The 23,291-nt window shown below is 43.2% G+C and overlaps 1 protein-coding gene and 1 long non-coding RNA gene across 5 annotated transcripts; one reads left to right on the top strand and one right to left on the bottom strand.

Annotated features, from left to right (window-relative positions):
• Positions 1 to 2,866: 2,866 nt before the first annotated feature.
• hepacam2 (HEPACAM family member 2) lies at positions 2,867 to 21,425 on the top strand. Of its 4 annotated transcripts, none has more exons than XM_053446521.1 (10): positions 2,867 to 2,962; positions 11,953 to 12,041; positions 13,971 to 14,354; positions 14,456 to 14,743; positions 16,696 to 16,989; positions 17,803 to 17,934; positions 19,981 to 20,002; positions 20,103 to 20,137; positions 20,366 to 20,439; positions 20,548 to 21,425. In XM_053446521.1, the coding sequence occupies exons 2-10, from the start codon at positions 11,984 to 11,986 to the stop codon at positions 20,665 to 20,667; spliced, it is 1,407 nt and encodes a 468-aa protein (XP_053302496.1). In that variant the 5' UTR covers positions 2,867 to 2,962; positions 11,953 to 11,983; the 3' UTR covers positions 20,668 to 21,425. The 4 variants fall into 4 exon arrangements, with proteins under 4 accessions (XP_053302496.1, XP_053302497.1, XP_053302495.1 ...); XM_053446520.1 differs by lacking the exon at positions 2,867 to 2,962 and adding an exon at positions 3,306 to 3,463; XM_053446522.1 differs by lacking the exons at positions 2,867 to 2,962; positions 11,953 to 12,041 and adding an exon at positions 3,095 to 3,463.
• On the bottom strand, positions 10,681 to 12,650 carry LOC128461555 (uncharacterized). The gene is made up of 3 exons (XR_008342279.1): positions 12,565 to 12,650; positions 12,341 to 12,410; positions 10,681 to 12,206 (listed from the first exon to the last, which is right to left on the bottom strand). It is a non-coding gene; the product is annotated as an uncharacterized LOC128461555 (long non-coding RNA).
• Positions 21,426 to 23,291: the final 1,866 nt, after the last annotated feature.

The raw sequence follows: 23,291 nt of genomic DNA, 5'->3' as shown, positions 1-23,291 counted from the left end.
ATTTGACCCATGGTTAATATAAAAATAGGGATAAGTGAAGCTTTAATTCTTTTGAATCGTGTGACTTGTCCACCATATAACCAGACAGGGAAGTGACTCACAGTTTAACAGATTCAAGGTGATTTATCAACCACGTTTAAAACGGAATCAGCCCTGTGAACAGGACATTACTCACGATGCTTGTGAATATGTGGTCCACGCATCGTCAGTATGGCATTTGCCAAACCATGACATGCTGTGAGTCATGATGCGCTGCTGCTCTCGATCATCCCCAAGAAGGCCAGTTCAATCTTTAACTCCGGGCTGTGAAAGAAAAGGATGTTTGTGTTTTCGTGTGTGTTTGCCTTTAATGCCTTTGTGTGTTTTTGTGTGTGAGTGTTTGCGCGTGGCAGCTGCTGATCAGCCCGGCCAAAAGAGAATCGCAGTCCTCCCATGAGGGACGAGAGAGGCCAACAAGGGACAGGTGACTCCCAGAGTTACCCAGATCTTGTTACTCCCGCCCACACCCATACAACCACACGCAGACACACACACACACACACACAAACACACACACACACACACACACACACACACACACACACACACACACTTACAGAGAGAGAGGGCGAGATTGATTGTGGGCCTGTCACGTCCCACCTTAATAGAGGGGGATGTCCGCGCCACAAGGCCCAGTGTATAGTTGTGATAAGCAGAGGTCTGTAGGCACACAGCTGTCACACCTGGGGAGGGAATCCGATAGGATGTGTGATATCGGATAACCTCTCACACCCATTGTCAGGATTTACAAGCATCACTCAGGCCGCCGTCTTTGTGAGTCAGACTTATCCATCCCATCAGCGGCTTAATATTTAAACGACATCTTGTGAAAAAATGCCAGCGATGCCAGCGGACAAACCGAGCCTGTTCTGTGCCCCTGACTTGATTTCCTCTGGTCCTCTTTCTTGTCGAGCCAGAGTGAAGTCGGCAGTGTGTGGTGCGAGCAAAGCCCCGTCTCTCCTCTTCCCTTGTCCTCCTCTCCTCTCCTCTCCTCTCCTCTCCTCTCCTCTCCTCTCCTCTCTTCTCCTCTCTTCTCCTCTCCTCTCCTCCCCGCACCGGCCCCCAGACACAAGCCTCTTTCTGTTGGGGCATCGCCTTGGCAACCAAGCCACTAACTTGAGGAGGCGACATAAAAACCTGCTCTTTTTAAGGGGACACAGGAACACCTGCCACCTCCGCCTGATGGGGAGGGCCAGGGCTGGACGCACAGCCACGTGCGGACACACACTTACATACAAATTCATGTGGTCAGGAACACACACACACACACACACACACACACACACACACACCGTCTCTTCTTTCTTCCATCCACACAAACATAAACAGAGGATCAGTGTAACATTCAAATGAGACCTCTAGCCAACATCTGCTCCCCTCTAAAAGCCCACTTGTCTTCCAGTAACATCTCAGGTTTTATGGTAACTCTCTTAACACATGACTCGACAAAAAACAATGAGAGAAGATTGTGGAAACAAAGAATCCGCGATTGATAAGGTTCATGGTTACAGTCTAAGAAAAACATGACCTGGTTGTAACATGTCCGGCTTTGTGAGATTGTCTTCTTTTACACTAGCGGTTATACGAGGAAATAAGGAGATTAACGGACCAGAATGCACCTGCTCTTGTGACTCACCGGCTTACGCATGCAATATGAACTGAAGTGTGAACATTTTGACCACTTGTGATCGTATCTCACTTCTTCTCTCTAATTGCAAATGGACGCGAGTGTTATTAGTGAAGTTGTGAAGACATAACGATGTTTGTTTTTAATCAAGACTCAGTTCACGCACGTGTCCGATGACAATGTTTGTGTCGTTGTGTCAGCGAGAAAGAGAAAGAAAGCAAGAAGGGGAGGGAGTGAAGGAATGACTGCGCACAGCTATGATGTAAGAAGTTGCCAATTTCCGAAAAGTGTCATCGTGTGGTGGTCAGTGTTGATGTTGTGGCGGTGACTACAAACAAATCGATGTATGGACTCTAAGGGGTGGGTGTAGCGTTTGAGTCCACCCATTTTTGGGGGAGTTTCACGGTGTTGAAGCCAAATCCGATAGAATTGAGGTTACTTGTTACTCCTTCCTCAAATGTAAGAAAACTACGGACATAAATAAATAAATAAAATGTCCGCCATTCTGCTCCTGTGGTGTCCTCAAAGTGTCCATAAGCCCCGACATTCAAATTAGACTCCAAACCGCTTCATTTACACAATGTTTCTGCCGAAATGTCCTCTGATATTTTGCATGTGGATCACATTGAGGCTAAAAATATGGTGTAAATGCATCCGTTTCAAGTCAAATTTAAATGTCGGGGCTTGTGGACACAGATGACACCACAGGAGGAATAAGCATGATGCTTTCAACAGCTTAGGAAACATGTCAGTGTGACTCTGTGGCTTCTGTCCAGGGCAAAAAGGTGTTGTTAACACGACCTAATTAACCTCAAGGGCAAATAGCTTCATGTCATTTACCTCGTAAATAACAACTGCAGCATGTAGTTTGACAAGAAGTAACGACGTTGAAACAAATCTGACTTGTGTGCTCTAACTGGAGGCAGATGGGGGAAACTGAATCAGGCAGATAGCAGTTTAAACTTCCCGCAGCCCCTTAAAAAGGCCCCAATCAACAAGTGTCAGTTTGGGGTCACCCGGCAGACCAAGGCCGCCAGCGTCCTCCTGCTGCAAGCGGAATATTCTGGAGAGACTGCCGAGTGAACCTCTGGTGCCTGGCTGCTGTTCATTAAGAGTATTAATGATTAACTGAGAGTGCTATTGTCCCCTCGGGCCCAGCTGTCCCTCCTCCTCCGTTGATCCACTCTGATGCCTCTGGGCCACTAAACTGGCTCCATTCATGTGCTAAAGTGACAGCTGCTCCTCACATTCCGCAGAAAATTAACCGCAGACGCCGGAAAAACAAGCTGGGCGCAAGTAAATAATATTTGACAGATTTCTTTTTGTCTTATCCTTTGAAAGGGGGAGGGCTCAGCGATTATAAGAGTGGATCGGAAGGATTATTGCGAGCCCATGGAAGAAGCGGAGGATAGTGTGTGCTGCATTGGCACTTGTTCAGGGAATGTGAAGAATAGAGCTATATAATTGAGTATAAAAAGCTGTGAACCATTCATCTTTTTACAAGGATGTAATCATCACTCTACAAAGGGCTGTTATTATATTTTATTGTACCTGACTGTAATTAAGAAATGAAGCTTGGTGTATTTGACCTAGAAAGGACTTTGGCCCTTTCAAACTTGCCGCTGGTGCCACAGAGAGAGAGTTTATGTTTGACTAACTGTGAGGACTATTTAAAGTTGTATTGGAGAAGTTGTATTTTCAGGTTAATGAGGTGCAGTCCGGGCATCGGTGCACTCAGAAGGCGTTTTGTTACTGTCTTGATATGAGAAAGACGAATGCAGACAGAATGCGGCACATGTAAGTACCTGTGATGCAACACCGGCCTATACATGCAACCTGTTGCTGAACCAACATGGAAAACCAGATCGTGTATTGCGACACCGTGTGATCCTGAAAGTGAGCTGCTTTATTACGGCTGGAACACAGCAATCGTGGATGTTTTATCTTTTTCCCGGGGACGTGGACTTTTTACTGGACCTTGAAAGGCACCGCTAGTGTTTGTCTGGCATGTGCGGCTTTTTATATTGTGAACAATTGTTATTGTTTCACCTGGGAACGATTTGGCCATCTTGCCTGTAATCAGCTGAGTGGTCACAGATACAGACAGTATCTGCGGTGGGAGTGCGGGGCTGTGTTACTGAGGGCATATGGTCCTACCGTCCATTTGAGTCTGTGGAGACAGGTGGGATCTAATTACTGCTAACATGCTGGTAGTTTTTTTCCCCATGTTGCTTTCAATTACAGACCTTGTCTGTCTTTGTTTATGCATTTTATAAAGGTAAACATATACTTTACATTCCAGCTTGTGCTTCCTTGCATGTGTGCTGCACAAGGGTGGGCAAACACACTTTACCACACAAAACAACAGCACTTGAGTCACTAACAGGGAAAGACATATAATGATTAGGTTTTGGTTATTATCATGTGGTGGTTAGCACTGTCACCTCACAGCGAGAAGGTACCCGGTCTGAATCTCGGCTCAGACGTGATCTTTTTGTGTCGAATTTGTATGTGCTCCGGCTTCCACAGTCCAAAAAACATGCAGACTGTAATGTGACTCATTTCAGTATATATCCTTTTCAGTGTGACTTACAGTAGTCTGTGGATGAACTGCCAGCCGACAGCATCAAACGCAGCCAAACTATGAAATGTGGTCAACCCACTGTAACACTCAGAAATAGTAGACCTTGATATTTGCATAGAAACACGACAAATTTAGGATAAACTGCTGCTTCTAAAACTCCTGACAGGCCGAACAACAGCTGAACATTAGGATCTTAAGTGTTTCAATTATCACCAAAAATCGTTGGACATAATGGGAAATACATTTGTTTCTGTTTCATATGAGTCTGTGTGATGCTATTAAAAGCCAGTCAACGTCGATGACTGGAAACAGGGGGAAACCAAGTTCTTGTTCTATGGGTGACTATGACTATTTCAGGGCCTGGAACAGATACTATGGATTATTCATTCTAAGCATACAGGTATGAGAGCAGTATCGATGTTCTCATCTAACCTCAAAACAAGGGAAAATATCAAACTATTCCTGTAACACAATGTAAATGAGTCAGTAGGGGTTAGGAGTTACCTCAAAGGCTACAAAAAAAAGGCCCAGTAATCATAATGAAAGTGAAATATTGGTAATCTCATTTTGACAAGTTTCAGCAACTGATAACGTTTTTCCGTTGTTAACTGTTCTGTGGGGCAATGTTTTTGTCGGATATTTGAGAAGAAAAAAATAAACATACACTGTTTTATTTTTCTTTCTAAATTAAGTGTAAATGCCACAATAATGCAGGAAATTACTTTTTATTAGCATAAAATTGAAATAAATAAACTAGTAAAAACAATGAATATATTTATATATGTCAGTTAAATATATATAAAATATTAAATTGCTTAATGGTCTTGAATTTTAGATTATGTTGAATTCTATGTAAAAATACAAAAAAAACAAGCGGTACAATCTGTATAAGAATTTATTTATATTTATATTTATTTATTTACAGCGCTTTACTCTGCTCTGATTATTGTTGTGAGGTGGCCCAGGCTTTGTTGGTTGGTCTCCGAATAACCAAACGTCTGCTGTTAGTAGGTCTGAAAGTGTCTGGCAGCCTTTCTGTTAAAATGTGCAAACAAAATAACTTTTTCGTTGTTGTTTTCAAGCATTAAAATATCTGCGGTGTTGATGTGGTAGTTTGGTGTAACCAGGGACATGTTGGTCACGAAAAATAGCATTTCCGCATCTGTGTACACGCCACAGGAGTTTGAAAACACCCATTCACTGTAAGCTCCTTCCACCTTCTTACGTTATGAACACAGGAGCACAACTTTCTCTTCATGGATTCAAAACCACACAGGCCTGCATGGCTTGTTTTACTTCACACCTCTCGCTGATTACATCACCACTATGGGTGGTTATGGGTAGAACTTTTTAAAATACCTTCAAACAAAGGAATGCCTCTGTTTAAGATACTGGGAGTGTGATAGGCGCTATCCAGCTGTTCAACTGCCCCTATCAATACATCTCGCTCTTATGGCAGGGACTCTGTAATCTCATACCTCTACTATGTGCCAGTAGGAAACCGTTCACTGTGATACCTCCGGGGAGAGAGCGAGGGGAGAGACCAGATGCTGGCCGTCGCAGCAGGGGTGCAAGTCACGTCAAGTCATTTTTGATAAATGGATAGGGGCGGAGGGGGGGGGGGGGGGGGGGGGGGGGCACCGCGTTGGTACACAACGGCAAACACTGTTTTGTTTCGAGTGACGATAAACATTACAACCTTCCACAACAGGAACGAGGGGGAATGAGGTGGTCTGTGGAAGTGCCAAAGGGGTGTGTGTGTTTGTGTGTGTGTGTGTGTGTGTGTGTGTGTGTGTGTGTGTGTGTGTGTGTGTGTTTGTGTGTGTGTTTGTGTTTATTTGTTTGACTTTAAGATACAACTGGGCTTTCATGAAATGAGGGGGCGTGTTGAATGCACTCGTGTCTGACATTAAGTCGTAGAATGTCACCTTTTCCTCTCTGATTACTGGAGGACATTGAAGCTGGTCGACTCAGGTCAATATCCACCCTCTTACCTCAGGGGTCGGTGAAGGCAAGGCGTTGTTGTCCCCGCTTTTACGACCATGTGAAGCGGAGAGGACAGGCACAACCTGAGCAAAGGGAGTACTGACTTTCAGCCTGGAGCCATGGTCTGTCTTAACAGCCAACAGTTTACTGCTGGGGAGAACATAGAGGTGGCTGTGTCCATTCAACGCTGTTTGCATGCACGTGCACCCAACCACACAAACACACACACACACCAGTTTGGTTTATGGCATGTGCGACGCAAACACATATTTTTCATAGGTGTGTGCGGGGTAAAATGCCACCTCAGAATTAATTAAAGAGTCATTGCCGCAAAGGAAAAACGTGCACTTTCTTTTTTTCTGGTTTGCTCGTGAGACATTTTACTCAGTCATGTCTGGGGCACTCATTTGCAAAGTCCAGTTTTGAATATGAGAAATGTCTCAAACACAGAAATGCATCTGCTGTGAGGGAGAATATCCGATTTCTAATCTACCTCAGAAACATTAGAATGCTAAACAGGAAACAAGATAATATATCTCTGTGTGTGTATGGGTGTCAACTATGTAAACTGGAGGAAAGTTTTTATCAGTGCTACACCTGCCATTGACAGACGCCATGTCACATGCGCTGCAGTGAATGTACACTCTGTGTGTGTTAAGTCAGTAGGTGCTCAATCAAATCCACAGCGTTTCTTTTGAATTAAGAGGGCAATTACTCAAATGAGGTAACACTATGACATTAAGGGGAAAAAGGTGCACACAAGACAGCATTTGAAAAAACGCTGGAGCGGTGTTCTTGGAGCACACAGAGCTGAGTCTTTGACTGGAAGCCGAAGACGACCAGCAGGCAGAAGGATTTGACATCGGTTTATTTCCTGTCTACGACTGTGGGTCACATGGCGAGTGCGTGGGCGCAAGATAGTGGAATGCGTTAAAGGGGTGAGGCTCTTGCCACTAGACACATGCACATGCACACAGACACACACACATGCTCACACACACAGACACACACACACACACCAACATACATCTGTACTGGCAGCTGGTTACATGCTAGGAAGACATACTAATGTGCAGAGCATGTAGAAGCATGTTTACATGTTTAGTTGGGGACACACATAGACAGAGGTCAGGCGTGTTTAATGCAGCCTTCACACAAACACACACACACACACACACACACACACACACACACACACACACATACACATGCACACACACGCACACTTTCCCACACTGTTATGACTGCTGGGTGGAGGGAGCTCAGGCACTGACTCAACCTCCACACTCTGGGTCACATTTATGAAGTCAAGGTGCTACTTAGGCAACTAAAGTCAGATCCATACAGAGATAGACGGGTTCAACAGTGCAGCTGTAAAATGCTCACATGCAAGCATGGGAGGAAAACATGCGCCTGCATACACCCACACACATGTGCTCACAGACACACCCACACAGACTGTGCAGCAGCATGTGTGTCCAACATTCTATGTTTCCCACTGTTATAAATCTTTGTGTGTGAATGAAACGTTTTCGTCCAATCAAATCACTCACAGACCAGGCAGAGGTCCTCACCCCTTTTTTTTTTAGCTCCCTCTCTGCTCCGCTTAACCTCTCTCTCTCTCTCTCTCTCTCTCTCTCTCTCTCTCTCTCTCTCTCTCGGTCTCTCTCTCTCGTTCTCTTTCTCAGCTATAGGATAACATTTCTATGCATGAGGATGTCAAGGTTTGACATCCTCTTATCAACAATGTAAAAGGCTCAACTGCACACGCCCACTTCTCCTTTTGGTTGCACAGTCATTGATTGTGTGCGTGAGAGCCTGACTGCTGGTTTAGCCTATGACTTATTCTTAATATGACCGGAACTGCTTTTCTCTATCGGTGAGATTCTCTGATGTCATTCGTGAGCTCATCCTGCACTTGAGCATCCTCCAAGAGGCCCTTCAACAAAGCTACATGTCTGTTTTTAACCACAGGAACTGTGTGTTGAAAAAGGAATATATATGGGAGCCTACAGTATATCACAGTAGGCCACTCACACCCTATGTGGCCCCACTGTAACGACTGTGCCAGACACACACACACATGCACACACGTGTGCCAATAGTGTGGCCTTGATGTGGGCTGGTGTGCTGTGTCTGCTTTGAGTGTCTGCAGCTGGAGGCCAAGGCTGCTGGGGGAGACGAAGAATGAAAGAGGCGGAAAGGAAGGGTCAAAAAAAGGAAAAGAAGAGGACACTAAGAAAAAGACAGATATACATTTTGGGGAGGAAAGGAAAGTGATCCTAAATGAGTGAAAAGAGTGAGGAGGAGTTGGGGTGAGTGTAGTTCATCGAACTGAACTTCATGGAAAAGCAAAGAGAACGAGATAATGTGGGATGACAATGAGGTGGAGGAGCAGGAGGCAGCAGGAGGTATAAAGACTCCTGAGTTGTGGCGAAATGTGGCAACCGTCGCAGACTCGGCTGGGAGGCTGAAAATGGAAAATCTGACATGTTTAAGAACAGCAAGAGGGCCCCCATTTGAGGTTGTGTGTGTGTGAGGGTATGTGTGGGTGTGTGGGTGTGTCACTCAGCTGCTGTGTCCTGGTTTTGGAGCGTCAGTCCCACAAAGAAAGGCCATACCAGGCCCTACCGTGCTGCGTCAAAACTAATCAGACCAGACAAGCTCAATAATATCTGTTTGATTTCCCACACACCAAAAACCTCTGTCTGAGCAGAAATGTGAAACTCTCTGTTACAACCAAACGTCAACAACACCAGGTCACTCAGGAATGAGATATATGTTGTTGGTCATGTGAGTGTGTTTGTGTGTGTTTGTGTGTGTGTGTATGTGTGTTTGTGTGTGTGTGTATGTGTGTGTATGTTTGTGTGTGTTTGTGTGTGTGTGTGTGTGTGTGTGTGTGTGTGTGTGTGTGTGTAAACACGCCTGACCTTTGTCTAGGTGTGTACCAAAGTCAACAGGTAAACATGCCTCTACATGCTTTGCACATTTCTACATCTTCAACTCAAAAGGTCAGGAGGATATTCAAAACATCCACACCCCGGTAAATAGGCAACATTGATGTGTCTCAATAGATTCTTGCTTTGAATGAAAATATATAACACTTCACAAGCTCCGCTGTAAGCTGCTGGTTTTGGTTGGGGCTTTTTAAATGGAGCAACAAAACCTGAAAGAATGATATAAAATCGCTCAATCATAAATAGAATAATTACATGGAACCGCAATGTACAATATGAATAGAAAAGCACCACAAAGTAGGGACATTTTTAACACTTTTAACAGGTCAGGCCTGCATCAGTCAAGTAAAGTTATGTAATAACATCTACCGTGGGATGCATTAATGGTTGCATGGCATGGTGGTCCAGGGGTTAGCACTGGGTTTTCTCCAGAGCTCTGGCTTCCATGACATGCAGGCTAGGGTGACTCTATATTGCTGGAGGTTTGTTGTTTGTGTGAATGATTGTTGTTGTCTGTATTTTATCCGTCTGATGGATTGGCGACCTGTCCATGGTGGAGCAAACCACTCTCGCCCCATGTCAGCTGGGATTGGCTCCAACTCCCCCATGATCTTTTAAGGATAAGCGGTATAGCAAAGGTAGGGAGGCAGGTAGGTGGGTGCGTGGGGGGATGGATTCCAACAACTTGATTGTGTGATTAAGAAAGGATCCTGATTCTGATGGAATGGCAACGTAATAAAAATGTTTTTTAAAACAAATCTAAATGTGTCAGAAATATGCTTTTTACGTCTCCCTATGTTGTGTCTTCTGTTTGGGGCCACAGAGCTGCAGCATGGCTGACTTTGTCTAATAGATGATGCACTCGCACCATCTAATGGTGAAATAGGAAAACTGCAGGTTCAATGGAGAAATACTTTCTTTATAAGGTAAAGAAGGAACAGCTAAATGCAACAAGTACAAAAACAGCATATTTGCATCATAGTTTTGTCAAAAGAGGAAAACAAATTTTGTTTCCCACAACCTGACCAGATGATTCCGTAACAAATCCTCTCCATCATGTGTTCTGACCAACGAACACTGTGCTGATGTGATACAAAACCCATTAAATATTGTTCTCTGGTTCTCTCAGTAAATAGGCCCCCCCATGATGTAGGGAGTGCTTCACCGCATAGAAAATAATCACTTTATTTAACGGTGCCATCACCCTACTAGGCACTCATTAACACGGCCTACAATGGTCTAATTCATTCACTCTGCAGTCCAGAGCTTCACCACATCCTTTCAGAGAGTGACCATGCTGGGAGAAAAAACTATTTTGCACCGAGGGTCGTTGGTGGATGTTTGAGTGTTTGACATGTGACTCTTTTGCGTGTGTTTTTTTCTGTAAAATGATCATGACGGATGCTACATATCATCTCTTGTACTCAGAAAAAAAGAAAGCCTGCAGTCTCTTCTCGGAGAAGGAATTGAAAAATCTTGGGTCTAAGAATAAAACCCACGCTGCCTGTGGCACAAACAAGTGTTCGTCAGGGTGAATTAAATCAGATTTTCGAATCCACAATGTCTCCTTGAGGGTGGGAAAACTAAATTTAAATTTAAAAACAAACAACATAACAATAATAGAAACCAGAGCTCATCCTAACCATTCAGCTATCAGGTCACCACCTAGCCAAATTCATTTAAGATCACATAAAGCTTCAAAGTAACAGGACCTGAGCACGGAACACAACCAAACCTTTATTTAGTTAGAGTATAAGTTATTCAATTGATAATAGAAGTTACGGAAGCAAAACAAAGTTCAGTAGCAAAACAAAAGAGTCCTTAAATTAAGGCTAAGGTTCCTACAAAAGAAAACAAACGTGCAAAATACAGGAAACTAGAAAAGATTGCAAAAGGGCTAAACCGAAAAAACTGAGAAAACTCTAGAAAATTAAAAACAAAAATAACTAAATAAATTTTATTTAATTAAATGAATCCTGCGCAGTCCACTTCTTCTTTTTTTTAAATGATAATGTTTACCTCAAAAAGCCAATTCATTTGCCTGAATAATAATAATAATAATAATAATCCTTACAATTTCAATAGGGCCTCACTGTCTGTCAGTGCCTCTCAGTGCTCGGGCCCTAATGACCTGATAGTGTCCATCTGAAAGGTCAGTGTGTGAGTGTCACAGCAGAACTCCTCACCCTGGTACCAGTGTCTTTTTCCTTGCTCACAAAATCCTCACGGACAGAATATCTAATTGCAAACTATCTTGCCCCCTGAAAGTTCTGTAACTTAACCAAACTGCCTGCCGTCACCGGTTGAAGCTCTTTGTGCGCCTGCTCAGCCCTTGTTTCGCTGCCTGGGGGACTGAAGGAGCAGACAGCTGGTGAGGGATGATGTAAAGAGACTGTTTCCATTCTGCTCTCCGCTATCCTTTTACAGTTGTATATTTATGTCTCAGTTTCTCTTTGACAGGGCGAAACCCTCAGCCTCAGGGCGGCTCTCACTGTGTGTGTGTCTGTGTGTGAGTGTGAGTGTGAGTGTGTGTGAGAGAGAGAGAGGACCACACCGTGCTATCGTCCTCCTGGTGTCACATGGGAGGGGCCTCTGTGCATGCAGGCTATGAGCTCAGTCCTCTTATTTCCCTTGTAAATGTTGTCACCACAACCAGTCATATTTCTCTCCTGCTCCTCCTCCTCCTCCTCCTCCTCGTTCTCTCCCACTCCTCTCCTCCTTCCTCCATCCCTCCCTCACTCCCTGGCCGCCTGTCACAGGTCCCACATATCCCCACGAGGATAAGATGCCATGGAGGCCCCAGGAAGAACAGCACTCTACGTGTGCTCTGTGCTGCTCATCCTAACAGGTGAGGTGTCGCGCTGCTGGGATGTTGCTGCTCGAGTTGTCGTTGTTGTGTTGGTGCAGTTTCTGTGGTTGTTGTGTTTGCCTGGTTGGCAGGGTAAAACCCACAGGGGCGGCTGGAGGAAGTTTCCGTTTTCTGGTTTGCATTTAGAAAATGTCCATTTGTACCCTGTGAAAGTTTCAGGTGAGATTGGAAAATGTATAAAACACAGACATAGATCAGATGGCACTGAAAAAGGAATTTAAGTTAAAATTGCCTTTTGGGATTTTGAATAATTCAGGCAAAATTCGAAGTTGAACAACCTTTCCAACATCTCCACAGCCTCTTTCAAAGCGAATGAGAAGCCTTCATTAGAGTCCGTCTTGGTTGTTCCTGCAAGTAAATACCGTCGTCAGCACCATGTGACTTTATAGAATTAGCTTTTCTGCTATTTTTGTGTGGAGACGGACGGGGTCATCGGAAAAGAGAAGTGACCTGGGCCGCAGCTGTGTGACTCAGTGATAACAGATACACAAGCTTCTCTCACGTGACATGATGGATCCAACAGGAAAGTCCCTCAAACACAGATCCACCCCGGTACCTTGATGCTTGTATGATCAGCCTTCCTTGAGGAGCATTATTTGTCTTATCTGAAGGAGGTCAGATGATGGGGGAGCTCGGACACGCACCGGGTGACTTTATTTAGTATCCAAACAGCTTGGAAGTGTGTGAGGGTGTTAAGAGGCAGGTGCTGGTGGGTCTCAGAATGTAGTGTTGTTTGAGTGTGTGTGTGTGTGTCTGCATGTGTGTGTATCCTCTCACCTCAAAGACCATTGTCACCATAGTCTTAATTGTTTGGGGAAAACAGTGGAGAAGCGGGCTCGGCACACTCCCTCCCATTCTTCTTTTTACCGGATCTCAGTTGTTGTAAACACAGGCACACTCCAGCTAGGGACACGCACACACACACAAACACACACTCACACAAACACACAAACACACAAACACACAAACACACACACACAAAGAAACTTGCCCTCGGGCAAGTGAGAGGGGAACGTGCCATGGGGGCGTTTGCGCTCCATGCATTGGAGAGAGAAGGAAAATCCAGTTTTCTGAGTTTGCCCCCAGTTATTTACAATCATAAAGCAAATGAACACTGTTTCATCACTAATTTGCACTCACTTCTACAATGCTGAAACAGAGATAGAGAGGACACACAGTTAGGAGTGAGGCAAAGAGAATGGGGACGTTATAAGATAACCAAAAGTGAGAGGCTTTTGTCAGTTGGTTTCACAGTAGCACTGCCTACTCACAGGCTGCTTCACTCAACTTGGCGTCCAAAGGCACAGTCAGCTAATTCACCTCACACCTCACACCACACACGTTATTGTCAGATACGTGACATAATTCAAGTGGAATATTAACAACACCCCGGTTTTGTTTTCAGCCTGTTACCAGTGAACAAACTGCCCCGGCAACCACCAGACACAACTTAAAACAGACAGCGAGGGGCAATAAATCAGCAGATATGTGGTTTCTTCAGAGACCCGGTGTTTGTTTTGCGAAGAGAGAGACAGGCCTAGTCTTGCCTCACAACAATGACACCCTGCAGTGAACTGGGTCAATATTAACTCATCACAGTTTCAGGATATACAGTAGTTCACAGGATTATACAGTCAAAACAGACCTGGGCTCCCTCTCACTCCATCTAATCAATAGCACAATGCTTTTCCAATATATTTCAAGGTGGTGGATGGTATTGTAAACATATGCTCGAGAAGTTTGTAGCAAAGTTTCTGACAAAATGTCATTAATTCATACACTTCTCATACTACTTAAATTGTTGAAGTCAATTTAATTTGCACTTGATATTGCCTTTAAAAGTGTATTCCTAAATTATCAGACCTATAATGTGATGACTCTCTTTCCTTCCCTTCCTCCCACCTCCAGCCCACACCTTCTCCACCCGCACAGAGGTCAGCTCTGACTTTATCTACATGCCGTCACTCGTCCATCGTGGCATCGAAGGGAGGCCCCTGTTTCTGTCTGTGGAGACGCGTTTTCCGATGGACAACGCTGAGATCCAGGGAACGTGGTTCCACACCAACCTGAGTGGCTCCAGGACCTTGCTCGTGACGTTTACCAAAGCGAGCAATATCCTCAACATGACGTACCGCAACCGCCTCCTCTTCAAGGAACCCAATGCCTCTTTGCTGATCCATAAATTAAACCAGGGCGACGAAGGGGATTATCATCTCAGTCTGAACATAGAGTTTGACAACAAGCCAGGAGAGGTCTTCAAGGGGGAGAGAACTGTGCATGTGACAGTGGATGGTGAGTGTTTGAATGACCCTCAGCTCCGATCTGTCCTGTCATGAGGACATTTATCGGAACATTTCTAAATTGACCAACATTTCTTGTTTTTTATTCCTCAGTCCCTGTGTCCAGTCCAGTCATTGAGAAGAATCCAAACTATGCAGTCATCGAGGACAAGGCGAACGTAACCTGGACCTGCTCTGTTGAGACAGGAACAAGAGTTGTGTTCCAGTGGCTGAGGGACAACATCCCACTGGGCCCCAGGGACAGATACCACTTCTCCCAAGACAACTCTACATTGTTAATAAGTCCTGTGAGGAAGGAGGACAAGGGAGTTTACCGCTGTGTGGCCAGCAACCCAATCAGCCATGGTCGACACAGCAGGGGCCTGGAACTCGATGTTTACTGTGAGTAGAAATGTTAATCTATATTCTCCTTCCCTCCCTGCTTCTCCTTCCTTTTCTCTGCAAAGGGGTATGTGTTTCATGATATAGAGTAAAGAGCTGTAATGTAAACAACATTTAACAGTTGACCAAAATTTGCCAATATGTGAATAAACAAAAATGAAAAGATATGCATTTATTAAAAAAAATAAATATATATATATATATATATTTGTAATCATATCAAGCCTCAATAACCTCTTATAACCTCTTCTTTGTCATAATGGTTTGATAACAACATCTTAGGATCATAACTTTTCTAGGTAGTATGTCAATTTCAGACTTACACAAAAAAAAAACATGGCCTTTATATTTGCATGGGAGCAGACTTATCTAACAGACATCCTCTGTTCTCCTGTGAAGTGAAATTACATATACACTGATCAACTCTAGTTGTGTGAGTTTGAGTTTGAACCTTCGAGAATATATGTATAATCAATTTGGATTTATTTTAAGTTTTACAAAACAAGTGTCTTTGTATTGACTCGAAACGTAGTAAACTTGTCCATGTCTGTAAATTTCTGACTTTTTTCCAGTCTTTTTAGCAAGTCTATTCAAACAGTGGGTGTGTGAATATTGTAACTTGGCACTGAGAACTGCGCTGCTTATACATTCAGCACAGTCATGATGTCTGTTTGCACAGGCAAAGCAGCCTGTGTTAGTATCCAGTAGCGTCCTGCAGCAAGTAGGATGCACCACTAACAGTTAAAATACCTTCTTTGTATTTAATCCTGGTCTGTTTCGGTCCCAGTCAGTCTTAATTAATGTTGGTGTCCCTATGACAATGTGTTATTGATTTTCTAAATGTTTAGTTCAAATATGAAAATTTAGAAGGTGAATAATGCCAAAAACCTTGGACAAATTGAATTAGTGCTTATGAAAAAGTCTTCTATAGAAGAGAAAGAAGAAGTCCTATATATTTACAATTGACTCCATATACATTATTTTGAATTTAAAGTTTTAAAGAGTGCAGTAGGAAGAATTCTTGAGTCTGGTTCCCTGAACAAAAAGCCAATGGGACTTTCCCAGGCACTGATGCTAACATTAGGCTCTAAACAAACTCCACTAGGATCACATGACTCAATGTGACAGACTTGTCATTTGTTTTGAGGGAGTTGTTTCCCCCTCGTGAAAAAGTCTAACTTCCTAGAAAGTTAGTAATCGTTAGGAATTGACAAACTGAAGCTTCAAAGGTGAACTTTTGAGTAGATTAGTTTTTTGTGTCTTTTGACGTGTTGACGTCTAATGTCCAACCTACATCTGTGATCTCATTGAGCCACTTGTTGGCCACAACCTCCTAGAAAAAGTAAAAAAGTGTGGCACTGATCTATTTCATTAAATGGAATTAAATATAAAAAATGTATTGACCTTCTGTCAGCCATCTAACCAGAACCGCATTGAAAAACCCATCGACTTCCTGATGAGGGAAACAGAAGTGCAAAATATGCTAATTTAGGAGTCATTGCTGTGGTCGTCATGTTTGGGAAAAGATAAAGTGCCATTCTGCTGTTGTTGAACATGACCAGCAGAAGCTCATTATTCAAATCTGATGTGTACGGCGATGCACAGAGGACAAGAATCTTACTGATATTAAATGTAGTATCTTTACCCATTGATCTTTGAACAAACTTGGCTGCATTGATACATCCAAAAAACAAACACCTTAATTACCTCTCTACCAGAGCTATTTTGTCGGGTTCAGTGCCTTGTTCAAGGACAACCAAACTCTAATTCAGGGCAGAACATGCTGCTCTAAAACCTGGGAATTTGTCTGACCCTTAACCCAAGTGTCCCATCGTGAATTAGAATGAGAAAATTTGTAGAAAAGTATTTGTTATAATAAAGCATCATCTCAGCAGCAAACTGTCATGTTTCTCTGAACCCACTGTCTACCCCCTGTCCCCCAACCCCTGCAGATGGCCCCTACAATCTGGAGGTGAACTCGGGCCAGGGCCTGCGGATAGGGGAGATGTTTACCATCAACCCGGGAGAGCTGGCCTTCTTCGAATGCCAGGCGGATTCCAACCCACCCAACAGCTACGTCTGGATCTCCAAGAGCCACAACTCCACCAAGGTCATCACAGAGGGCCCGCGGCTGGAGGTGCTGTCCTACAGATTGGCCCAGGCTGAAGAGTACCTGTGCCGCGCCTTCAACAACGTGACACAGAAGCAGGACGAGGCCCAGTTCACCCTGTTGGTGGCCAGTTTAGGTGGGTTGAAGGGTGGATCATTGCATGAAGGAGCAGAGCGTGGGCCGGTAATGGGAATCCTCTGAGATAATCACTCTGTAAACAGTGTGTCGTGACAACAGCAGGAGAGGTTGATGAGCAATGAGAGATATATCTTGACGACGACAGGGAGCCCAGCTTCAAATAGCGAGATGAAATATTGTATATGAGGCTGTCTGTGCGTAGTAGGTGAGAAGTGAAAGCAGGTTAAAGCACTGTCCCTGTTGCCAGGTTCTAGCGCCTGCCGCCTGTATTAAAGTCCAGTGGCTGGGAAAGTAAACAGAGGATGACAGCTGTTGTATTTGTTGACAAAGTTTTATGGCGAGCCGACTTTCTGTGTGCCGAACGCGACATTGATATGTTGTCTCGGTGATACTGAGAAAGGCTCGCTGATGGCTGCTGCTGATACGGGCCATGATTGAAAATACTGTGTATTGAGTAAACACAAGTCATGACAGCGTTCATTTTTATTGACATCAGAATTGTTAACTCACCTTACCAAGGCATCTCCTGATGGCTAACCTTTCAATAACAGTCATGAGAAAGCTAACATGCTCACAGAGACAATGCTAATATTTATCTATGGGATATCTTGGTTCTTCCGGTAAATTTGTAATTTAACGTGTTAGCCTGCTAGCATTTCCTAATAAGCCCTATACACCTACACAGTTGGAATTTTGACCTGATAATGACAACGGTAGCAAAGTCAGGGGATCACCCAGCCTATTAGAATTGATCCTTTATTTAGCTTGGCTCAAATGACTGTTAATATCTGTGTTTTGTGTTTAATTACAGGGAAAGATAAACAAACCCAGGAGGGCAGCTCTGTATCTCCGCTGGCCGCCATTGCCGTCTGCTCTTTGTTCACGATCGGCTGTTTTTTGATTCTGCTGTTCTTCCTCAGGCGAAACTGCAATCCTAAGAGAGGCAAGAGAATGTGTTCTGCTGCTTTATTTTTTTCTGGCAGTCATAGTCATACTTGTTAACCTAGGGTGACCATACGTCCGTATTTCCCGGGACATGTCCGTATTTCACGACCTGTCCCGGGTGTCCCGGGTTATTTTTAGAAAGTGAGGAAATGTCCTGGTTTTTAAAATTACCTTCTTTGGACCATTACATTTACATGCACTAGGGCACTGCCCACGGCGCTGCGTGCGACGTAGCCTAATCCCCGCCCCTATGCTGTCAGCCCTATTAATCAGAACGTAGACAACGTGACTGTCAGTCATACGCAAGCAACATGCCGAAGCGCAAGTGCTCGTTTACCGACGAATTACTAAAGAGTTTCCCGGCTTTCAGACCGGGTCGAGACAAATGGGAAGCCTTGTGCACAGTGTGCAAAGCAGGCACATATGTCTCGGTGTCCAATGGAGGTGCAAGAGATCTGAAAATCCACCTGGACACCGAGAAGCACAAAACAGCTGTCCGAGGCGAGGGTAGTGCTAGCTCGATCACACAGTACTTTCTCAGACCAGGGAACGAGGATGCAGTGAATGCAGCGGAGGCTGCATGGTCATTTCACACAGTGAAACACCACAACAGTTACAGATCCATGGACTGCACTAGTGCATTGCTCAAAAAGACCCTCTCCGATTCAGTCATTATTGGAGTTATTGTTATTGACTTTTACTGAAAAGCATTTTTAATAAACCAACTGTAAATATCTTGTTCTATCTATATAATATAATATACCGGTATAATTGAATAATAATAAAATACTATTAAAGCAGCAGCATCCTCCACATGACCGCCCACCCCCCAGCCCCCCCCCCCCGCCCCGCCCCACCTTCAACCCCCCCCCCCCCCCCCCCCCCCCCCCCGACAAGGTGTCCTGGTTTTCCCAAATGAAAATATGGTCACCCTAGTTAACCCCCACGAACTCCATTCTTAAAAATCTATATTCAAATATAATATAGCCTTTTCCTGGTTAGATCAAAATGTCCCCACCCGCTGACTTCTGTCATTCACACCATGTCTGCAAGGCTTGATAAGCCTCTAATAAACAGGCATAAAGGTGGACTCACTCATTTCTGTGGAAATGTTTGAAACCACTAAAATAAAGAACACAATGATCACTCTTATTCTTCTTTGTCATTACACTTCATGGCTTTTATAGACTACCATAAGATACAAGGATAAAAAAGTATTTTGATTACCCCCATTGCCAGTAGTTCGACAGATTTCTGTATCATGGTGTGGTTTAATATTTTCACTGGCTTGTAACTGGCCTGTTATTGAAGGATTTAAGTATCACTAAATAAATGAACTGTTTGACACATTTATAATATTATTATTTTAGTGTCTATAGTCAGCAAATTGTCACAAAAACTAAAAAATACAAACAATGTTAATTATATCAGGCGAGTCTGCAGTCATGTGAGGATCTCCTCTGGACTCAACCCTCAGTCTTCTGGGAAATGCAGTCTGGCCATATGGAATCAGCCATACTCTGACTCACTGGATGTAGCAGCAGTGTTCACCCCACCATTGGCTGCATGTTCTCATGTAGCATTCTCCTCCCCTCTCACATACAGCCATCTTAAAACCCCTCTTCACTATGGGAAAACACAACAACCTCTGCAAAGCAGCCTACAAGTGGAAAATGACTAATTTTAGATTTTAAGATTTGAATCATTCAATTAAACATCGTCTCAAACTGATCTGACTTGCGTGGAATTTGACATTTTAATGATAGTGATCACCCCACAGGCAAATGTTCCACCAAGTTCCCCCTCTGACACAATGTCACCGCACCCTGGCTTTAGCGCCGCCTAAGAGGATTGTGATTGGTTTAAAGAAATATAAACAAGCCGGAGCATTTTTTTTGCCCTATGTCTAAAACCCTTACCAAACTGAAGGTAGCCAGAACAAAGTAGCTGATACATTTGAATAAGTTATAGTGATATGTTAAAAGTTTTTTTCTATATTTGTGAATAATTTCTTTCTTCTCTCTCTCTCTCTCCTTTACAACAGTTCTAGTGAGCATTTACAACAGGTAAGAGCCTGGAATCTGAAATGAATAAACACAGTGTGTCTTTAATCTATATTCATGCCTCGGTTTTACTTAACTGTGCTGTCTCCCTGTCTTCTGTCAGACCGCTGTGCGAGCAGAAGAAACCTCATCGTTCAGGTAAGCTGCTGCTTGTTAACAAAACGTTTTCACCTGCTTTCAAAGGCATCCACATATATCATCTTTACATACACATCCTCTGTAAGTTTCAGATCTAAAGCAGGTCTTGGGGTTGTGACGTCATTACATGTCACTTTAGATATAGTAGACAGAGTACATGTGAATGCGGGTGTGTGCGTTAGCTATGACCCAACTGTTGGTCTGATACTAAAACCTGTGTATCAACAGGTCATGAGGATGCAACAGAAGACTTTGGCATCTATGAGTTTGTCTCCATACCCGGGAAAATTGATTCTACACAGGTATGTAACACGTTTTACATCAATATAGATTCAGAGGTGACACAGCAAACCTCCTTTTTGTCTAAAAACGTTTGTTTTACAAAATGTTCCAATGCAACTGTCCTCCAGGTGTCCTGCAGATCTCTGGCCCGCCTCGAGTCAGTCCAGGACATGCACACCACCATCTACGATGTGATCAGACACGTCCCAACAGATTGTTGGGACGTGACAACCCCGACAGATTGTTGAACTAACATCTGGCCAGAGAGTTGACATGTAACTTACAGTCTTTTCCCTAAAAAGACTCTTAGCTTTATGTCATTAAGTGTCTATTATCAAAGACTGAGTCGCTGGTTACGTGGCCCACTTGTTTTCACAAGGGATGAAGGAAACAAGGGGGAGTAACCTGATCGTGCACTGTTATTGTTCAGAGTTTGGGACAGATGTAAAAATCGTCATTGTTGTGAGTTTACAACGTACGAATGACTTATCTTTAATGTGAATGGATAACTGATATTGAATGTGTTTTTCTTTTTCCATTGAATAATGTAGATCACATTACACCATGCAAATGTGGTAGTACTTCACAATATTTAGAAATACAAGGCAACTAAACTCCAACACTTTGGTAACTATTTAAGACCAATGTAAATTTTATATCTTTCTAATTCAAAATTTCCCCCAAAGATAATCTATTGTATGATAAGTGTTGTAATTATTGGATTTTCTTGTATCAAATTTATTTAGGTTAAATGTGCTGTATATATTGTAGTTGGTCTACATTGCAGATTCTTTATACATATTATTCTATCTCTATGTTTTTGCTGAAATCTATTTATTCCTAAAGAAACTCATCAAATGTAGCATTTTTCAGCTCGACATGAAAATACTGTAATGAAATGTGGAAACAAAGAAAAATTTTAAATTAATTCTTAAATTATTGTACAGTTTGTATCCTGCATTCACACGTCTGTTTTGTACTTTATTAAAGATATAACTGTTTACTATTCTGTTTCACTTTGTTGCCTCAGACAATTTCTGCAATCATACTTCCTTTTTGTCTCTTTCATTGGATGGCAGCGGCAGTCATGGACTTAAAATGAACAGTCGCTCTATCACAGATCTTGGCTAAGGCTGGAAAAGATGTCAGTTGCTCTGCCTCTTCACAGTCAGTCTTTGTTGGACGCCCTGGCTGTGATAGCTCAACATTTGTTCAGTGTACGAGTTGTACTTGTTGTCTTGAAATTGCAGCAGAGAGCTCTTTTCTCTCAGCCTGGCCCGGCCTTACTGGGTGCTCTGTGGACCTGGCGGGATCTGGAGACAGGCAGCAACAGAAGGATGGTTCAGCATGTGGCAGAGGCCCTCAACCTGCTCACGCTGACACCTTGTCACGAGCTGATACAATCGTGTGTTGTGTGTGTGTGTATGTGTATGTGTGTGTGTTTGTGAGAAATGAGGAAGTAGAAGGAGAAAGGAAGCTAGAGATGCAGATGAGCACGGAAAGAACCCGATACAAAGAAAGACCAGAACAGCCAATATATCTTTTATCTGCAATTTACAAAAGGTATTTGAGAAGGCAGCAGTTAGGTCTCGGTTATTCGGTTTCATCTTGAACAGTGAATCTCACAGAGCAGCATTAGTCTGCTTTCTGAAAAGATTCAGATTATTACCAAAACATTGAGTAGCCCTCATTATGTCACTCCAATACTATGGCATTCTGAGAAAATTCATAAATGCTGCAACTCAAATGTGTCAAGATTCAACATCTTCTTGATCTGTGTATTCGGGTCATTGGTGAGTTTTTAAAGATGTTTCACAACTAAATTAAATTGTAACAATTGCGGAATCCTTTATTTGAGATATTGTCACATATGTCACATTTTAACTTCTTCACCGATGAAGGCAAATCAATTGTCTTGACCTGACCCTGCAAGCCATCAATTGATGCTCATCATGATTCTCCCTGGCTTAACAGCACAGTTTATTGAATCAAGCTCTAATTATAGCTCATGAACTGACCAACCGAGTGCTCTGTGTCTCTGTAGAGGCATCTCCGGGTAGTGGCTGCCATCTGTTCCGTCTCAGTGTATGCTTTAAGGGAGAGGCTCAGCACTGTGGATGATATGCCTAACAAACAACAGTGGAGTAAACTCACCTGAGGAGACTGACCTCACCTTCATTTGACTTGGAAATAGCCTGAGGCTTCATTAACTAGGAACTAGCTCAACACAGCTCCTGTCCTCTGTCTGTCTGTCTGTCTGTCTGTCTGTCTGTCTGTCTGTCTGTCTGTCTGTCTGTCGGCAGGCTGCTTGTTTTTAACCAGGCGCCGCTCAGTGTAACACCTCAGGGAGCAATTACAAAGCAGGCTGAGCGGCTCTGTGTTTGTCTGTTTTTTAACCACATCATTTAGTAATTGTGTGGGACAGTTTACAATTAAGAGCCAGTTCTATTTGCTTGGCAGACATGTGGCACCGAGTCGCGGATGGTACGACACAATTACTTCTGGTCATAAGACACATTGTGGTTGGCTAAGCAATGCAGTAACACAAAATGAAATACTACAAAGTTATATATACTGTTGATGGCATACTGCATATATAAAGGCAGATATTAGCGATAAAAGATACATTCAAAGAAGCAGCCGTACTGCCATCTAAAAGTACTCCATCAAAGACTTAAAAGGCTTAAAATCTTAAAAGTATAGCCAACAGCAGTATAATGAGAAAAATGTGCTTTAAGTATCAAAACTTAAACTATGCAGAAAATGGCTTCTATCATTGTTATATTATTTCATATAGTCAAATATGGTATTGGATTATTAATGTTATTTGAATGACGTCATGTAATGCTAGGAAGTTTAACATTCTTGTATC

Source organism: Pleuronectes platessa, chromosome 18 (assembly GCF_947347685.1).
Source record: "Pleuronectes platessa chromosome 18, fPlePla1.1, whole genome shotgun sequence".
NCBI classification, from domain to species: Eukaryota; Metazoa; Chordata; class Actinopteri; order Pleuronectiformes; family Pleuronectidae; genus Pleuronectes; species Pleuronectes platessa.
This window is presented reverse-complemented; position numbering and strand designations above follow the sequence as displayed.

Excerpts from the sequence above, each read along its gene's own strand:
- hepacam2 (XM_053446521.1), top strand. The coding sequence starts at position 11,984 with ATGGAGGCCCCAGGAAGAACAGCACTCTACGTGTGCTCTGTGCTGCTC. Across the intron at positions 12,042-13,970 it reads TGTGCTGCTCATCCTAACAG|CCCACACCTTCTCCACCCGC; the intron begins GTGAGGTGTCGC and ends TCCCACCTCCAG. Across the intron at positions 16,990-17,802 it reads CCTGTTGGTGGCCAGTTTAG|GGAAAGATAAACAAACCCAG; the intron begins GTGGGTTGAAGG and ends GTTTAATTACAG.